The sequence below is a fragment of the Oryzias melastigma genome, linkage group LG22, assembly GCF_002922805.2.
Source record: "Oryzias melastigma strain HK-1 linkage group LG22, ASM292280v2, whole genome shotgun sequence".
Lineage (NCBI taxonomy): Eukaryota > Metazoa > Chordata > Actinopteri > Beloniformes > Adrianichthyidae > Oryzias > Oryzias melastigma.
This window is the reverse complement of record NC_050533.1, coordinates 10227103-10244891: the sequence shown is the minus strand read 5'-3', so window position 1 is coordinate 10244891 and position 17789 is coordinate 10227103. Positions and strand designations below refer to the sequence as shown.

The following is a 17789-nucleotide window of genomic DNA, read 5'->3' as shown; positions in this document are numbered from 1 at the left end:
AAAAAAAAAAAAAAAAAAAAAGAGGAGTCTTTGTGTGTCAGTAAGCCTTTGAGCTTGAGTTTTTATTGTGAAATTTGGCAAACAGGTTTGCTCAGGCATGGCAGGCCAGTAGCTAAAGCAAGTTCAAGGGATTGGAAAGAGAAATTAAAATTCACGTGTGATCATCTTTTCATCTAAAGGAAATAGTGTTGGGCGATATGACGATACATATCGTGTGGGCAATAGAAACGTGTCTAACGTGCCATTTCTCTTCTATCGTTTCTATTTTTTATTGGTTTATTTTTACCATTAAAATTTTGTAAGTGTTTTACTATTAAGGAACTTGAAACCATTGTGCACTTTAAATTTTTTATTTGTAATCATTCAGTTACATGTTACTTAAAAATAAAGTAAGAGAAAAGTAGATAGAAAATAGTATCATTCCCATTTGTGCATGTGTAATTTTTGATTTGTGCATTACTTTGGATTTGTCTTGATTTGTAACTCATACAATACATTTGCTCATAAGTAAAAAAATAATTATGATATTCAAAAAATACAATTTACACATGCACAACTTAAAATTACAACACCTAGAAACTAACTATAAACACAAATCTTTAAAAATGACACACAAATTGTCTGTTACTCTCACATAAAACCCCATTTACATACAAATCTGATTAAAGAATCATTTCACATCACCATCACAGAGAAGATTAATCTGTAACTGATGCATTAAAATGCTTCTCAAATGTTCAGTCATCCGAGTTTTCTTTTCAGCTGCTTTAAACTTAGATTGCGAATATTATCTGGTGAAACTTGACATTTTCCCACTTTCTTAAACAGATATGCCCAATAATTAATACAAAAAAGTCTAAATAAGCATTTTTTAAACACTTATCCCTTTAAAAATAAAAATGTTTCCTAGAACAGAACGCTTCTTCTCTGTAGCACCTCCCTGACATCGCTCTTTCCCCTGATCACAAGGAATAACAGACGGCACCACACCTTTCTAAACAATGCATAAATGTATTGTATGACCAAATTTATGCACATATCAAAAATTATGCATGCAAAAATCAACAGTTGTGTATGCACAAATGTGAATGATACTGTTTTCTCTCCATACATTTTGTCAAAGAATAACTGAAAAAATACTTAATTGTGGCATATCGTGATATATATCGATTTTGTGATATTGTGATATACAATTTTTTCCATATCGCTCAGCACTAATGGTAAGAGTGTTCCCAATGGTCCAATTATGATTGTCGTTTTTGGCCAAAAAAACCCAAAAACTGTAGTTTTCTTGGATATAGTTTCTGCAGAGCGGTAGTAGTTCATAAGAAATTTGCCTCCGAGTTGTGGGTGGGACTGTTGGTGTAAAGTTACCCCGTCCTCCTTGTTCTCCATTTTGCTGAGAGCTCTCTGTTTACAGGCTTTAGCTTAAAGCCCCTCACTATCCAGTCGTACAACCGTGAGTCAGATCCCAGCTTGGGTGAGGTAAACAAAGACTTTCAAAGATGTATTTGTCTGCAAGTGGATGCATTTAAAATGGAGCTTTTGGTCTTTCTACTGTATTTTCAATGTCACAAACATGCTACTTTTGAAACAGAATTGCTAAAGATTCACAAAAAATTGACGAAAGAAATACACAGAAATCCAATTTATTTATGATTTTTTTTAATCTATGTGCTCCATCACTTTAAAAGCACCAAAAATTAATCAGACTTGTTTTTAAAAACTGTTAACAACTGACTGAAGAAGGTATGGAAAGAAAAGAGATACGAGCATCTCACAGTGACTCATGTATTATTTTCCTCTCCTGTCACCACCCTTTTCCTTTCCAAACGGCAACGATTTCCCATATTGTGACATCTATCCCCTCCCACACTGTATGCCAACCAATAGCTGTTCTGCTAGAAATGACTCATTTCTTTGCTAAACTTTAAAACATTTGGAGGCAGAGAGGTTTTTCTGGTGAGGTACACCCAACATAACGTCTCTCATTCAGTCAACTTCCTGTAAAGCGAGCAACTGCCAGGATTTCCTTATTGCTTCCCAGCAGCTTTAGAGAGGTAATACACACCGCTCCACTCTCATTTTTCTCCTTGACTCAGCTCTGCAAGTCCTGCTACCAATTTACTACCTATATATCAAAGCAGGAGGCCCAGGCTTACAGGAACATACTTCTGCTCAGCAGAGATGAAAATTGCAGAGGAAAAGAAGATCTTAATCAACTGGTTTGAGTTTGGCAGGATGTGGCTGCTTTAACAACCACAAACAGCATCTTCTAGTTTGGGAAAATCTATTTTTTTGACTGGCTTTTCAAAATAAATCTTTTTTTCTTGGTGGTTTTTTTGCCATTTGTTTTACTACTCATTGAGAAAAATATTTAATTTTTGGCATTTAAAGCCTCAGCTAACAATATTTACACCTGTTTCTACATGCCGCTTTTCTCCTTCAGAATCTACTGGAATTATGTTGATTGTATTAACAATTAAAAAAAATACAGTATATTAAAGAACTTTAACTTTAGAGTTCCAATGTTTAAGTTAAAGCAACATGTACAACTAGTGTTTTTGTGTGCAACATCTGGCACACAACAAGCATCTGATTATGGTTAACAAGCTCAGACACCTGAAAGTGCTCTTTATGGCTGCAAAAACTTTTTTAGGGCCCATGAACTTTTGCTTGTTCGTAAAATGACATCATGAAGAACAGAACAAGCTTGTTAGGCTTAAATAAAAAAGAAACCTTTCAAAAAAGCTCATTAGGAGCCCTGTCAGAGTTCTTGTTTTTGCAAATAAATATACTTAAAAGGCTCATTTGTAGGAGTATATTTTAGCCGTGTCGTGAAGTAATGTCTTTTGTTTATTTCTGCCATGACCCACTGATCTCTGACCTCCTTTTTCTCTTTTGCTTTTAGGGAGCTTGTTTCCAAAGCAACCCTCTCACAAAGAATGATGGGGGTTTCATGTGCCTGACATTTGTCAAAGCTCTTTAGGAAGCGTCTCTTTTCTTTTAGGTCAGCATTATAATAGTGCTGCTTTTAGAATTACAAAAGAAAAGAAACAATGTTGACAGAATGTTTGACTGGATATTTTGATTATAAATGCGAGAAAAGTGCATCTCACTGTGGACTTTTGACTCATTTTTCTAATCTATGTAAGCAAACGGTGCCAAATGGAGACTTAGTGGGTTCTTTTTTCACATTAAAAAGTAATTTAAAAAAATAACTACACCAAACAAGCTTAAACTGAATCATTAGAAAATATTTAAACTTGTTTTTTGCACATGTTAAGACCCACTCCGATCATCTTTTGATCTATTTTAAAACTTTCCCAGTGGTCTTTTAATTATTATTATATAGTTTTTGGTCCAATCAGAAAACCTTTCGTTTGCTAGGACATAGTTTCTGCAAAATGGCAGCAATTTGGTAAAAATGTACCTGAGTTCTGGGCATAGAGCAACCCCATCCCCCGTTCCCCTCCCCCATTACCGAGAGCTTGGAGGAGGGAGCTTATGGCCGCCCAACGTATTTTCCACATCATAAAATAAGATATTTTTTAAACTGCATTGTTCTCTTTTAATCCTGATTCACAACAATTTGAATAAAAAATACCGCGAAAGCAAATTTGAGCCAAATTTTCTTAATATATCATAAACTTCATAAGCTTGTTTTCTTCACACGTAAAGACCGACTCCGATCATTTTGTATCTATTTTAAAAACTTTCCCAGTGGTCTTTTAATTAGGATTATACAGTTTTTGGCACAAATCTGTAATTTTCTGGAACATAGTCTCTGCAGAGCGGCAGTAGTTCTTCAAAATTTGCTTATGTTGTGGGCATAGAGCAACCCCATCCCCCGTTCCCTTCCCCCATTGCTAAGAGCTCGGGGGAAGGAGCGTGTGGCCCACCCAACGTGTATTCTACGTCACAAATACGCTCTTTTTCAAACTGCTTTTTTTCTTGTACTCCTGATTCACAATATTTTGAATAAAAAAATACTCATAAATGCACATTTGAGCCTAATTTTCTTAATATATCATCAGAAAAATGCCACAAGAATGTGTCAAAAACATGATTTTCATCAAGGTAGGAAGATTATTCCTTTTCATAATGTGATTTAAACAACAAGATACTTCGTACTTTAAAAAAACTTAATTTTCCGCACATTTTCAGCCTCTGTTTTAATGTAAAATAAAGATTCAAGGTATTCCAGGTGTAAACACTGGCATCAGTATTTATTTATAACTTCAAACTCACCACACAAAATTACCAAACAGTAAGTGCTGCAAGTCATTGAAAAATAATCTTAAAAAAGGTATAAATACAAGCAAATTCTGTACAAATACCAAAAACTAGTTTAAATGAAAAAGCCCTATAAATTCTGAGTTCACATTCTCTACTCTACAAGATAAAAACACACACACGCACAAGCACACCTCGATACCCGACAACACACATACTCGTATTCAAGTTTTGTTAGGACAGGACACTCAGCTTATCTCTGAATTGTAGAGGGAAAGCCAAAAACAATACAAAATAGCATAAAAAAATCAAATCTCTAGAACGCTTCTTAATACACTGAACATATAAAAAGTCGTTGACTCCATGTCTTTTTTTTCACAAGCATTACTCCACAACATGTGGGAAATGAGAGGCTTAAAAACCTGGAAAACAAGACAAATTAATCAACTATTTCCTAAACAAAAGAACTTTTTTTATATGAAAAATTGCTGCAACACAAATGCTGCATTTAATTTCCTGTGTTTTTTTCCTAAGAATTACAATAGTAGCTTTTTACCACTATCAACAGGGGAGCAGGGTGAGCAAGAACAGCGCTGAGAAACAAGAAAGAAAGAGGGAACCTCTTTGATTGTTCAGAAAGAAGCCATTATCCATCCTCTGAATTTGGCTTTTTGTTTGTTGATGGGTTTTTTTGGCACAAAGTGCAGGACCAAACACACATGGCTTACTTAATATGAAGCTTAAGGCAGTAGAGAATAAACCTGACCCGTCAGAAGCAACGTGAGCACCTTCAAAAAAAAGTTATTTTTACAGTGTGATTCAGAATACACGCACCGCTAAAGCTGAAAGAGTTCATTCACAGCTTTTCCTAGAACTTCTTCACTCTTTGTGTGGCTCCTTATGGCTTTAGCTTACTCTCATCCAGTGTTTTCAAGGCTGTAAAGCTCCATGGAAGTTAAAGCTGATTTTATACAAGGCTGCCCCCTACAGGCCATAATTGGCAAAACACTTTGGAAAATCCTGAGTTGTCCTTATGAATGCCTCATATCCTTTTTTGTTTAATACCACATGCACAAAAATTCTTGTTTTCTTTTGTGTATTACAGCCAACCCCCCAAAAACTAATTTTTTTACTTTAAGAAAGAAAAATAGCACTCTCTATAGATCAAATCATCTTTACAATATGTACAAATGATTTTTGCATTAATAACGTTAACAAAAAAATGGGGGGAATCCTCCCACAGGAATAAAAAAATAAACATGTGATGGCTTAATAGTGTAATTCATTTAAATATCCCATATTCTCCCCTTTTTTTTCTTTTTATGCCCTTCTTCAGCTCCTCAATAAGTCCCCAAGATCATAAGAGTCAAAGAAATCAGAGACGCCCTCGCCGTCCTCCAGGCTCCAGAGGTAATCGTCATGGTCCAAAGGCGGGGAGAAACTGACAAATGGAGTGTTTGCATCAGAGGTGAAGGAAGTGCCAGGAAGCTGGTCCTCCGTGATCTGGAGGAGGCTGGGAGGCAAACCCAGCAGACCCTCGACATCCAGGAGGGAGGTGCTGGAGGTGGCGGCTGGAGCTGGCGTGGATTCGCTGGCTGTGTTTAAAAATGAAAAAAGAAAAGAAGACCGTTTTTACAACATAGAATAAAAGTTTTAGGTGTAATTTTATAAAAACAAGAATAAAATGTGTCAACAAACTAATCAACATGTTTTTGAATGAAAATAAATTTAAAATCTTGGCAAAAGTCAAATATTTCTTTTTTAGTCTGCCTGTGTGGCTTCAGCTACCAAGCAGCCCGAAAAATAAGAATTTCTGCTGTCCATTTGACATTTTCAGCTTTTCCTTTACTCTCGTGAATTACTGTATTTGTGAAAAATAATAAAAAGGTTTTTGGGAGAAGTTTGATCAAGCTGGATACATATATTTTTGAAATTTTAAGTATAATTTTCTTTATATATGCTCTCTATCATGAGGAGAAATGTCATGTTAAAAACACGATTTTCATGGGTCTTTAAACACAAGAGGATGATTTAAGAACTAATTTAAAATAAATTCAAATAGTCACTTTTTTGTTTGTTTTATTTAACAAAAATGAGCCTGAAGGACCATCTCACCCAACATCTGTTCACTTCATCCTGATCATCTCACAGCAAAGCTGGATGATCCAATATAGAGGCAGTATGTGAGGTGGGGGTTGCTGGTCAGCCTCTTATAGCCCAGATTCTGTCCTCGTTATGGATTGAGATTTAGATATCTTTAATTTTTTCCTATTTTAACCCTTTTTTTTTTTAAAGGAATGTTTTCATATTTTTGTAATTTACTGTAGATAATCTCCAGATCATCAAGTGTTGCTTTAATTTCCATGCTAATTTAGTTGTGCAAACACAGTTTATCTCTTGGCGCAGTGGGATAATTACAGTTAGACTGATGAAAATCACATTTTTTTTGCATTTTTAGGCCTTTTTCTGATGATGGAGGACATATATAGAGAAATTTGAGCTAAAAATGTAATGTTTTAATATGCATTTATTCAAATTGTTGTGAATCAGGAGCTCATGAAAGGATGCAGTTTGAAAAAAAAAGAGTGTATTTGTGACATAGAAAATGCACTTGACAGCTCAAAAACTCCCTGGACTCAGGAACGGGGAGGGGAAGGGGGCGGGGTTGCCCTTGTCAACTTTTACGATTTAGCAGCAAATTTCAAATGATAGTTTCAAACTTGAGGAAATATATATTAGAATTCTGTTTTTGCTGTTCAGCTTTTACTGGAACTATGAACAAAACTGCAATTAAAGTTCGAACTCTGTCTATAAAGTTGTGCTGACACTAACCTCTGCTACTTCACACAGAAATATCTCAGCAGCAAATGCTATAGATCAATGGGAAGCGGGTAAATGTGAAGAGCAGTCTGTGGCTTACATTCAGCAGGCTCCTTTTTAATGCTGCAGCTCAGAAGTTCTGCCGGTGCTGCTTTTACTGGAACTGTGAAAAAAACAGCAATTAAAAGTGGAACTCTGTCGATAAAGTTGTGCTGGCACTAACCTCTGCTATTTGACACAGAAATATTTCTGCAGCAAATGTTGTAGATTAATGGGAAGTAGGTAAAAGTGAACAGCAATCTGTGGCTTACATTCAGCAGGCTCCTTTTTAATGCTGCAGCTCAGAGGTTCTGGTGGTGGGCCGAGGCTTTGAGGAGATGCCTTACTCGTGTTGAGGATGCTCTTAACTGGGCTGGCGTCTTCAAGGCCCTCCTCAGGACAAAGGTACACCTCTATGGGACCATTTTTACTCTTTAAATAGATCTGCAATGCTGCCTGCTGTCAAGAGGATACAAGAAAAGCATACTTGGAGAATCCCAATAACACAAAGTAGAAATGAATATTTAAAAAACTCTCTTACCCCGGCTGCGTCTGGCACCTCCAGCTTGGTTTCAGCTGGAGCTTTCACAGCAATAACCGTCTGGTCTCTGAGGCTGGCGATGGAGCGGATGTCCTGGTACGTCACGTAGCCCAGCGTGAGGTCAGGTCAAGGTAACAACAGCTGCATTGCGTCAGAATGATCCTCACTTCCACAAAAGAAAGGATATCTCTGACTGTCTTTGTACTCCGTGAGCTGTTTGAGCTTCGCGGTGCTCGACTGGATCAGGTCATCCAGGGATCTCTCTGCTCTGTCCAGGTCCACAAGCTCTCTCCTCAAGGTGCAAGCCTTCTCTCCCCCATTGGCCCCGCCTCGAAATACATCTCCCACTCTGAAAAAAAAAAAAAAACGAGGATTTTCTCGCAAAGAAAACTTAACACCCTTTGTAGAAAATAAAATCAGAAAGATATTGGATGTTTTAAATCCAGTCACTGTTAAATTAAAAGGTCTGGGTTATAATTTTGTCAAGACCTATATAAAAAATAGAACGTCTAAGCAAATATTTATCTGACTAATAAAGTTCCACTGTAAAACAACTTTATTGCAGCCACACTTGTGAAAAAAAAGGAAGTTCCTTTGCTATATTTGCAGATTTTTTTCAGTGCAATACATATATTTTTTTCAGTTCTGCTATTGACTTTGTCAGTCAATCTCTTCCGTGCCGCATCTCCAGTACAGAATGTGCTGAACTGTCAAATATACTCAAATCTCCAATGAGATCTTTGTTTTCATTCTATTGTTCTGGACTTATTTTACTATCAAGGTTATATCCCTAGTGATAAGAAATGTAGCTCTGTAACTTTTCACATAAGGTAATAAAACAGTTAATTACCTAAAACGTTGTGCAAATTATTCAAATATATTCTTTTCTGCTGCTCTTTCCTAGAGATTCCTTTTTATTTTTTTCAGAAATCAAGTGTGATCACATACATCTCTACAGTGTATACTTCTTTTTTGCATCTTCTCTATTCATGTTTCTTTGTTCTGATGCTGTCGGTTGATATATCGGTGTAGCCACAGTCAATCATGGTGTGGTTGATAAATATGCCTTGTAAAGGCCCATATCATAACACTTCCACCTCTCTTCTTTACTGTGGTTTCCAGTATGTTGGGCCTCAGTATCTACTAACAAACTCTTAACCACAAATGTTCAACTAATGTTTCTTCATGACCAACATTTTCCTCGGGTAATAACCAGCCCAAGGCTCTATTTCTCTTAAGTTCTTCTGTGGCCACAATTTGAATATTAGAGGAATTGTGTGAATGCTTCAAAGTATTCACACAATACTGATTCTCCTACGCCTTTTCATACGTTTTCTGGCACGAAAAAACTCAAGCACACTTTCAACGATTTCCGTAATGTTAGTATTTAAGTATTCAGTTTGTTCAGGACATTACTGCTTGTACTTTTGGTATTTATATATATATTTTTTAATATTGAGCAAAATGTGGCCCATAGGAAATGAGAAATTGCTCAACTCCTCCAAAAACTTTGTGAACTTTTAAACTTTGTGAACTTTTAAACTTTGTGAACTTCTGTATATAGTTCCAGCTATAGAAAAAACATTAAACTTTAAAATGTTCATCAACTACTGGGTTTTTAGGGTAAATTGGAATTTGGCTTTTATTTTAGCAACTTGCTAGCTGTTTTTGGCAAATTTTGATATTTTTCTACTTTTTTTTAGGGTAAATTGGAATGCAGAAAATATTTTACCATTACGCTAGCTGTTTTGGCAAAATTAGACATTTTTTTTTCCATTTAATTTAGGATAATTTGGAGTTCTGCTAATATTTTATGCCAGCTGTTTTGGCTAATTTAGACATTTTTCCATATTTTAGGCTAATTTGGAGTTTAGCTAATATTTTAGCATTATGACTGCTGTTTTGACAAAATTAGACATTTTTTTTCCATTTAATTTAGGATAATTTGGAGTTCTGCTAATATTTTATGCAAGCTGTTTTGACGAATTTAGACATTTTTCCTTTTTTTTTGGCTAATTTGACATTTAGCTAATATTTTAGTAAGCTTTTAGCCTCAACATTTTTAGGTATCATTTCTAGCATCTTCAGCAGCCACATTCATCTTACAGCATTCTCACTAGCATTATCGCAGGTAATGATAGTGAGAATTGTATTTTGTTTTGTTTCACTTTTTTCCCCCAAAATCAGGTTTTTCATTTATTAGGAATACTTTTGCAAGGTATTCAACATCAAAAACACTTCCTTGATGTTATTACAATAAAGTCTGCATCAAAGTATTACTGTTAGGACTAATATTGGACATTCATTGTGTATGTAAATGTCTGAATTGCATTCTTTATTCAATCTTTTCTGGTGATTCCCAACTCTTCCAGATGTGAACTTACAGCCACTGGATGTTGTTTTTGGACTTCTTTCGAATGAGCTGGACTCCCTCCAGGACGTTAGTGATGTCATAGATACGCCTCTTCTGCACCTCCAGAACTTCAGTGGCCCAGTTCAGGTCAAGAACTCCATCAGGGGACTCGGCGATCAGACCCACAAACTTTTTAGTCAGCAGGCCCAGTGAAGTGTCGTACCGCGTCCGTTCACCTGGAGACTTTGGCGCTGCACAAAAAAAAGAGCTGATTAATGGAGAAATACTATTTACCATACACTATAAGTCACGCCTAGAAGCCCTAATTTTTTTCAATTAAAATGAACAACAGTTCACCTTATATATAAAGATGAATTATAATTTTGCTTGCTGATGTTGAAGCAAATTTGTCAAAATGTTGGTCCGTTTTTTCTTTAAAAGTTGCATATAAGGTTGTTATTGTGAAAATGCTAACGCGTTTAGCGCATAACAGAGTTGAACTGCTTTTTTTATATTTTGCTAATAAGGATGGAGTTAGCATTGTCACAGTAATGTGTGTTTTAGCTGTATTGGATGTTTTTTTATGTGTTGCACACAAGATTTGGAGATATTGTGAATATGCTAACACGGCTAATGTGCAGCGTGTTACAAACAAGATATGCTACAAACTGTCAACGCAGTTAAAAAAGTTTGACTGACTGACTTATCTCTGACTTTTTTGTCTTGCTTAATGTGCCTTATAGTCCGGTACTCCTTATATTAGACATTAGTTTGAGAGTACACCATTCATTAACTAGTACTTGACATATATGACTGTGTGGTTCGGGCCCCCTCCGCATCACTTTGTGCCATATTCGGTGTCCCCAACTTGACCTTTTTGGACATGATGGCTGTTCCCATTAAATCATGAGTTCCCAACCCATGGATGTGGTACCGGGCACGGTAACAGACGCGGAAACTGGGTTATGGTACTATTCCAGTCCGTCTCCCTGTACCAGTACGTGTCCCGAGGGTTGAGGACCCTTATTAGCATCTGTGGCCCAGTACCAAGCAGCCCTCGGACTGGTACCAGTTTGCGGCCCAGAGGTTAGGGACCCCTGATTTAATGGGAACAGACCACACATGAAAAAAATGACAAGTTGGGGACACCCAAAATGTCCAAAAGTTATGCGGAAGGGGCAAGAACCATACGTCCATTTATGACGAGTTAGGAGAGGGATTGCGTTGTCATTGACGGTGCGTCTTATAGTTTGGTGCAACCTATAATACTAAAAATATGGTATGTTTCCATTTTATCTGAACTAACTTTTGGATTTCTGCCTTCATCTGTAGTGGTCACATATTCTATAGTCATTTATCCTTACACCTGCTCATATTCTGCTCTCTGGATCCAACAGTGAAACTTTAATTCTCCAGTCCTAAAAGTCTACTCACTTCGTGGACTTGGTATCCTTGCTGCATTGATGCCTTTGTCTTTGGGGGTCCGAAACTCTGGCAGGTACTGTGGGTCTTCCAGGTCCAGTTTCCTTTTAGCCTGGAAAGCAAAGGATTGTTGAACTATCAAAAAATATATTTAGTTTTTTTTTACTGCTATGAACTTATTCTCATTTTAGGTGAATAATCTACTATAAGAAGTTCTTCATTCTGCAGTAGTTTAGCAAAATCAAGGCCATGAAACAGACAAAAGTGAAGTTGAAAGAGGGGGGGCTTGCTGAATGTAGCCGGGTTGTAAATGTGCCAACAGTCCTCAAGTGCACGAACAAAGCATCCCCCCTCTCACTTTCCCAAGCACTCCGATGAGGGGCTGATTGTGTGTGGGCGAAAAGGCAGGGAAGGTGATTGGCCCCCGACCCGCTGCCTGCCAAGCGACAGGAAGCCCCTGGAATGACTCAATGACCTATCCTCCCCCCCTCTGCACACTCACTTCTCCCCCTTTAAAGGTTTGCAGCCGTCTGTATTAAAACATGCTCACCTGACTTCAACTAATAGGTTATGTATTGCCGAAGCAGGCAGTATGGACCTTCGGACCCCTGGATTCAACAACCATCTTCACATGACCATCGGTTTTTATGATGGCCCTCCTAACAAAAGCGAAAGTCACGAGACAGGAAGAATTGCTGACTGGCAACACCCTAGAGTCCTTGAATCCTTACTGGTCTATTACTAACTAGAGTTCTCTTTGCACTGTGCAACCTCACAGAAACATAGAAGTCAAAGAGCCAACAAAGCAAACGATAACCTGTTCCATCTGGTTGGAGCCTTACCTTTCGTCTAACTCTCACACCTTCATTTCCCTTTCACAAATACTTGACAACAAAGACCTCTTTGTCAAATCGACGGCACACAAGGCAAGTGAGGTGATTCAATTGACAAGTTTAGGTAACTGCCGCCCTCAGAGACGAGAAAAGTGGCCCATTGACGGCTGAAGGGACCAAAGAACGGCAGGATTGTCCAAACACGTCAGTTAATGTGACCACATGTTGGTTCTTGACATTTGCAAATGTGTGGGCTTTAGGAAGGTGGATTTTAGGAAGGTCGATTCCTTGAACGCTTCAAAAGAGCTTAAAGGAGACCAAAGTAGATGATACCAGCTGGATTGGTCTAAGCAGTGACAGGTGGCCACATATGTTCGTGTCATCAGTGTTGGTGCACACAGACATTGTGAATCTGAGCCATGAAACTGGTTGTAGGGAACCAACGGTTTTTGGTTAAGGTGGGCGCTTAGGAGATTTTTTGCATAATTCTTTGGTGAGTCAACCATAAAAGAAAAACAGCCTATACTGGAAAAACAACTGGCTTTTGTTCGGTATAAAAGAGAAACGATTAAGGGGTTGGTTAAGGGAACATGCAGGCAAGTCGGTTTCAGCCAAAGCAAACCCATTCCTAAGCAAAATAAGCTGCCGTAAAGGTTAGTAGTTAACTATAAAGGCTAGATAACCCCCCTCCTCATTGACTCATTATCTCCCCGACAAGCAGTATCACTTCCCTCATGCTGGCTACAGCCTCACCCCGTCTGCTTTTTGAGTTACACCCAAAGCACGTGGCCTCCTCCTCCTCCTCCTCATTCTCCTTCTGCTGTACATTCTTGGACGGATTCCCACCCCCTCTACTACCATGCTGAAAGCTCTACATCGGCTCTTCCCACGCGCGCATTCCTGTCACGTGACGAGCTGGGAGATCCAGGCTTAAAACCAACAAACTCAGCCTGTCAGAATAATCAGATTCCACCCGTGCAAGGGCAAGTTACAGTAGGCCTGCAAGCGTCCACACCTGCTGGGTAACGAAATCATGAAAACTAGCTGCTGTCTGTGTCGCTCGCCGGCTCTCACAATGCAAAGCAAGTGAGTTCCCGAATGGGAAGACAGCTTTGTGATGCAAAACCTAAACCCATAAGGGCATTATACTCCTGGGGTCGTGCTGACCTGAGGAAAATAGGTGGCTGATGGGAGGAATACGAATGAAAATGTGACAAATTACTTTCTAGCAGCAGCGTGATTGAGGCGCTAACCACAGGGGCTTGAAGGAAGGAACTTCAAGCTATTTATAGAATTCCCACCAGGTAGATTTCACAAAAAAAAAGTTGTCTTTCTCAACTGTTTGTGTCCAATCGAGACAGATATACAGATATTGCAAGGGTTTGAAATAGTTTTCTTTGCTTCAATTACGGGCTGCACGGTGGCGCAGTGGTTAGCGCTCTTGCCTCACAGCGAGAAGGCCCCGGTTCGACTCCCGGCTGGGACCTTTCTGTGTGGAGTTTGCATGTTCTCCCCGTGCATGCGTGGGTTTTCACTCCGGCTTCCTCCCACCATCCAAAAACATGCTTCATAGGTTAACTGGTGACTCTAAATTGCCCCTAGGTGTGAATGTGAGAGTGAATGTGTGTGTGATTGGGGCCTTGCGACTGACTGGCGACCTGTCCAGGGTGTACCCCGCCTTCGCCCTTCAGTAGCCGGGATAGGCTCCGGCACCCCTGCGACCCCGAAAGGGACAAAGCGGTCAGGAAAATGGATGGATGGATGCTTCAATTACCTGTTAAATTCAATCAAGAATTCAAATGTATAGGAGAATGCAGTAGCCAATCCAAGTTGATCCCTTCACAGCTAATAAATGAACGCTGAAGTCAGAATGGGGAGTGAAACATTTGGTTCTTGTTCCTGAGAATTCATTTATGACAATACAAACAGGCTTATGAATAAATAAATATATTTCCCAGAAAGCAATTGGCATTTTCCTCAAAAAAACTATTCAATTTATCTCGTCATTAGGTCCTGTATTCAGAAGTATCAGTTACTGGAGCAGTTACAAGAACAAGATTGTAGCTTCCAAAGACTCATAGTTTCGGAAATATTAATGATCAAAAAAGCAAATTAGAAGATTTCTACCAATCCAAATTCAGACAAATCATTAACCTCTAAAGACTCACGCTAATCATCTTTCGATCTATCTTAAAAGCGTTCCCAGTTTTTTTTTAATTAAGATTGTGACGTTTTCGAGGAAATCGTTTCTGCAGAGTGGCCATTGCTCATTAGAAATTCGCCTTTAAGTTGTGGGCGGTACCGTTGGTGCCGAGCAACCCCGTCCCCCTTTCACCTTTCCATTGCTGAGATCTTGGAGCATGGAGCTTCTGGCCCACCAAGCGTATTTTCTACATCACAAATACAGTCTTTTTTAAACAAAATGTTTTCATCTGCCCCTAATTCCCTCAAAATTCAATTTTGAGATTAAGTTTCTTTGTATTTGCCCTCCATCATCAAAAAAATACCACAAGAATTGGTAAAAACATAAGATTTGCAAAGATTCAACATGCAGATCAAAGTAGAATGAGACTTGAAGCTTCCTCTAAAACCAAAAAACTATTGTGAATTCATGGAACATTTGTACTTTTCTGAAAGTATTTTGACTAAGGTACAAGAAAGTCACTGTTCCTGTTTTGAAAAATGTGGATTAACTATTTTGTCGAGCATTTTTGAAAAAGGTGTCATCAGCAGACAAATGCATGCATGTAGGGGGGGGGTGTGGGACATCTGAAGCTGCAATTTAAAGACCAACCCTGACCTTTAGAGTGATGCCCTGAAGATTGTAACACATTTTGCATCATTATCAAACTCAAAAGGAAATTGTATGTCACAATATTCTGAACCGTCTCCACACCCTGGTTAAAAAGTCACTGATACACTGACTTTTACTACACTGGATGGTTGAGACTCCTGCAGGTGAAGTCAACTAAAGCTGTTTTTTTGCAAGTGCAATTTTCATCTACAGCGTGTTGAAAGTTTGAGTCTATGGGATCTCAAGGGTTAGGTTTATGAGGCAGAAATGCAAAAGAGCAGTGGTTAGTTTGTTGTCAAAGGAAGTGCGCTGCATGTGCAGCAGTTCCTGTAAACACAACTCAAGCAGCTGTGACGGCAAACCCAGTTTCCAAGAGATCACTTCAAACGCTGCAGCTCAGATCCTGTGCAAATAAATAATAATCATCTGATAATTACAATATAATTACCAGGAAAACTTCCAATGAAGATCAGAGCTCTTTGTGTCTATAATTCTGCAGAAAGTATGCAGTTAAATGCATTTATTTTAATCAAAATCAGTCCTTACTATAATGCGAATTTATCAAATTTAAGCAAAGAATGAAAGATTTCCTTATTATACTGAAAAGTGGCAAATATACTATGAGTTTCTAAAACTATTAATGTGAAATAGGCATGCAGATGTGGAAAAATGTTTTTAAAAAAATGCTGTAAATATCTTATAATTTTGTGTTAATGCTTGATGGGGAAGAACTCCATGGGATGCAAAAAATGCAAACTTGAACAGTAAAATCACCTTAACATATGATAAGCCAGGTGGTAGCCTATTTCTAACTGTCCAAGTAATCCTCTTGAAGGGCCTATTAGTGGATACACGCTCCCGGGCCAAGGGGTCAGCGTGAGATTTGAAGACTGCACACTCTCCAACCCTTTTGGCCCCTCTTGCAAAAACTGCAAATGAATGATGGGAGATTTGAGCAGGCGTGGGGATCAGAATCCACTGCAGATCAGCGCCATAATCCTTCAGGAACACAGTTTACGCAGATTTTTTTTTTTTCATGGGGAAAGCAAACAGTTGCTCATTCATGACACCCACCAGCACCTCCTTCTTGCAGTTGCATGAACAGGTTACACAGGTCCTGCACTGGTTAACTGACAGGTGCAGATGGAGCAGCTGTCTCTGGGTGTAGTCTGGAGTTGAGGAACCAGCACAGTCATGCCCTTTTGCATTGTCTTCCTTTCTGTCTAAGCAGTCCTGGTTGCAGTAGGGGGCCACTCATCCTACATTTTTTCACAAGGGGCCCCCCTAACATGATCAAACTGAAGGAGGGGGGGTCCTTTATCAAAAACCATCACACTGGTTTGCTCCAGCTACAGCTGGACTGCGGGGAAACATGTCACGCACACACAAAAGGGTCCCTCTGTGGCTTATCACGTCAAAACATAATTATAAAACTGCGCATGCCTATGGAAATGGAAGCATTATTCCTCCCACATGCAAACAATAAACCCCCTTGTTTGAAAAGGGGAGCATCACGTTGCAGAAATGCTCCTTACCGGCAGCCGCCCGGAGGATGATCTGATGGGTTTAGCCTCCGGTCCGTGGGGGGTTGAGTACAGGCTGTGGGCTCTTTGTTCGGCTGCAGCCGTGTTACCGATCTGCGTGAAATACCCGACCGGTACCGCGTGCATGGGCGGGCTGGACAGCCCGGTGCTGAAGAAGTCGCTGCTCTTCACCCCTCCGGACGATAAAACCTTCATTTTCTGCTGGGAGGCGAGCGCCACTGCCGGCCGAGCAGCAGCCGGAGATACGCCTTTGGGCACCCGCATCATTTTCCCCAGGAAAGTCGATTGGTCAGGCGGAGAGAAGCAGCCAGCACGACGATCACCGGCTGGGTTTAGGGGGCAAAAAATGATTTACCGCTTAAAATTAAATAGAAAACGATAAAAAGGGGTATTTTCAAAATAAAATGCACGAATAAAATCCGCAATATGACTGATTCCTAATAATAATAATCGTTAGTAGAATCGTTTCTTTGTTTGTTTCTATTTTTTTCTTACCAGATACAAAAATTGTTCCGAATATAAATAGATTTCTTCAATCATGCAGGACTTTAAGTAGTTCGAGTCGAAAGTGCGTCTCGGGGACAAAAACTCGAACCTCCTCCCGACTGCGGATTCCGACCCAGTGTGTGACTGCTGTCCGTCCACCTCGGGGTGTCCCCTCTCCATTCAACGACACGGGAGGTGCAGCTGAATAGCCTTTTTAGCGCCAAACTCCGTCCCGCGAAATTCGGATCTCCCGCGGTTGTAGGTCGCCTCTGATTGGCTGGCGGCACGCTCGGCTTGTCTCATTTGAATAAAACAGTTGTTCAGGGCGGGGCCTGGTGTTCTTAAAGAGACGGTACACCATTTCTCCTCATGACCCCTATACTTTTGTTACAGACACTAAAAACAATATTAAGCAAGCCAAGTGATATTAATTCATAATTTAGAAACTAAAACAGTCAAACGATGTAAAACATGTATGATTTATAGTATAAATTCAAATAAAAATTGACAACAAAGGATATAGAACTGAAACTATCAAAAGTATGTTAACTAAATGTGAAATTTTTGCTTAAACAAACAGTAAAATAGTTGTAAAAAGTGTCATTTATTCATTAATAGAATTCTGTATCCTTCAGAATTAATATTTTGAGGATTTTTACATATAACTGAGCAATAATTCCATATTTGTGAACCTTTTTACCAAAGTAATGAAAGTGGCACA

At 39.0% G+C, this 17789-nt stretch overlaps 1 protein-coding gene across 3 annotated transcripts; it reads right to left on the bottom strand.

Annotated features, from left to right (window-relative positions):
- Positions 1–4922: 4922 nt before the first annotated feature.
- On the bottom strand, positions 4923–17353 carry e2f2 (E2F transcription factor 2). Of its 3 annotated transcripts, none has more exons than XM_036210002.1 (9): positions 17078–17353; positions 16574–16908; positions 11424–11523; positions 10021–10240; positions 7824–7985; positions 7637–7751; positions 7368–7551; positions 7157–7219; positions 4923–5831 (listed from the first exon to the last, which is right to left on the bottom strand). In XM_036210002.1, the coding sequence occupies exons 2-9, from the start codon at positions 16847–16849 to the stop codon at positions 5569–5571; spliced, it is 1383 nt and encodes a 460-aa protein (XP_036065895.1). In that variant the 5' UTR covers positions 16850–16908; positions 17078–17353; the 3' UTR covers positions 4923–5568. The 3 variants fall into 3 exon arrangements, with proteins under 3 accessions (XP_036065895.1, XP_036065894.1, XP_036065896.1); XM_036210001.1 differs by having other exon boundaries at positions 7368–7554; positions 17078–17351; XM_036210003.1 differs by lacking the exon at positions 7157–7219 and having other exon boundaries at positions 7368–7554.
- Between the last annotated feature and the right edge of the window lie 436 nt (positions 17354–17789).

Coding starts and splice junctions, on each gene's coding strand:
- e2f2 (XM_036210001.1), bottom strand. CDS start 16,849: ATGATGCGGGTGCCCAAAGGCGTATCTCCGGCTGCTGCTCGGCCGGCA. Junction 10,241..11,423: donor AAGGATACCAAGTCCACGAA/GTGAGTAGACTT, acceptor TTTTTTGTGCAG/CGCCAAAGTCTCCAGGTGAA. Junction 7,752..7,823: donor GAGTACAAAGACAGTCAGAG/ATATCCTTTCTT, acceptor ACCTGACCTCAC/GCTGGGCTACGTGACGTACC.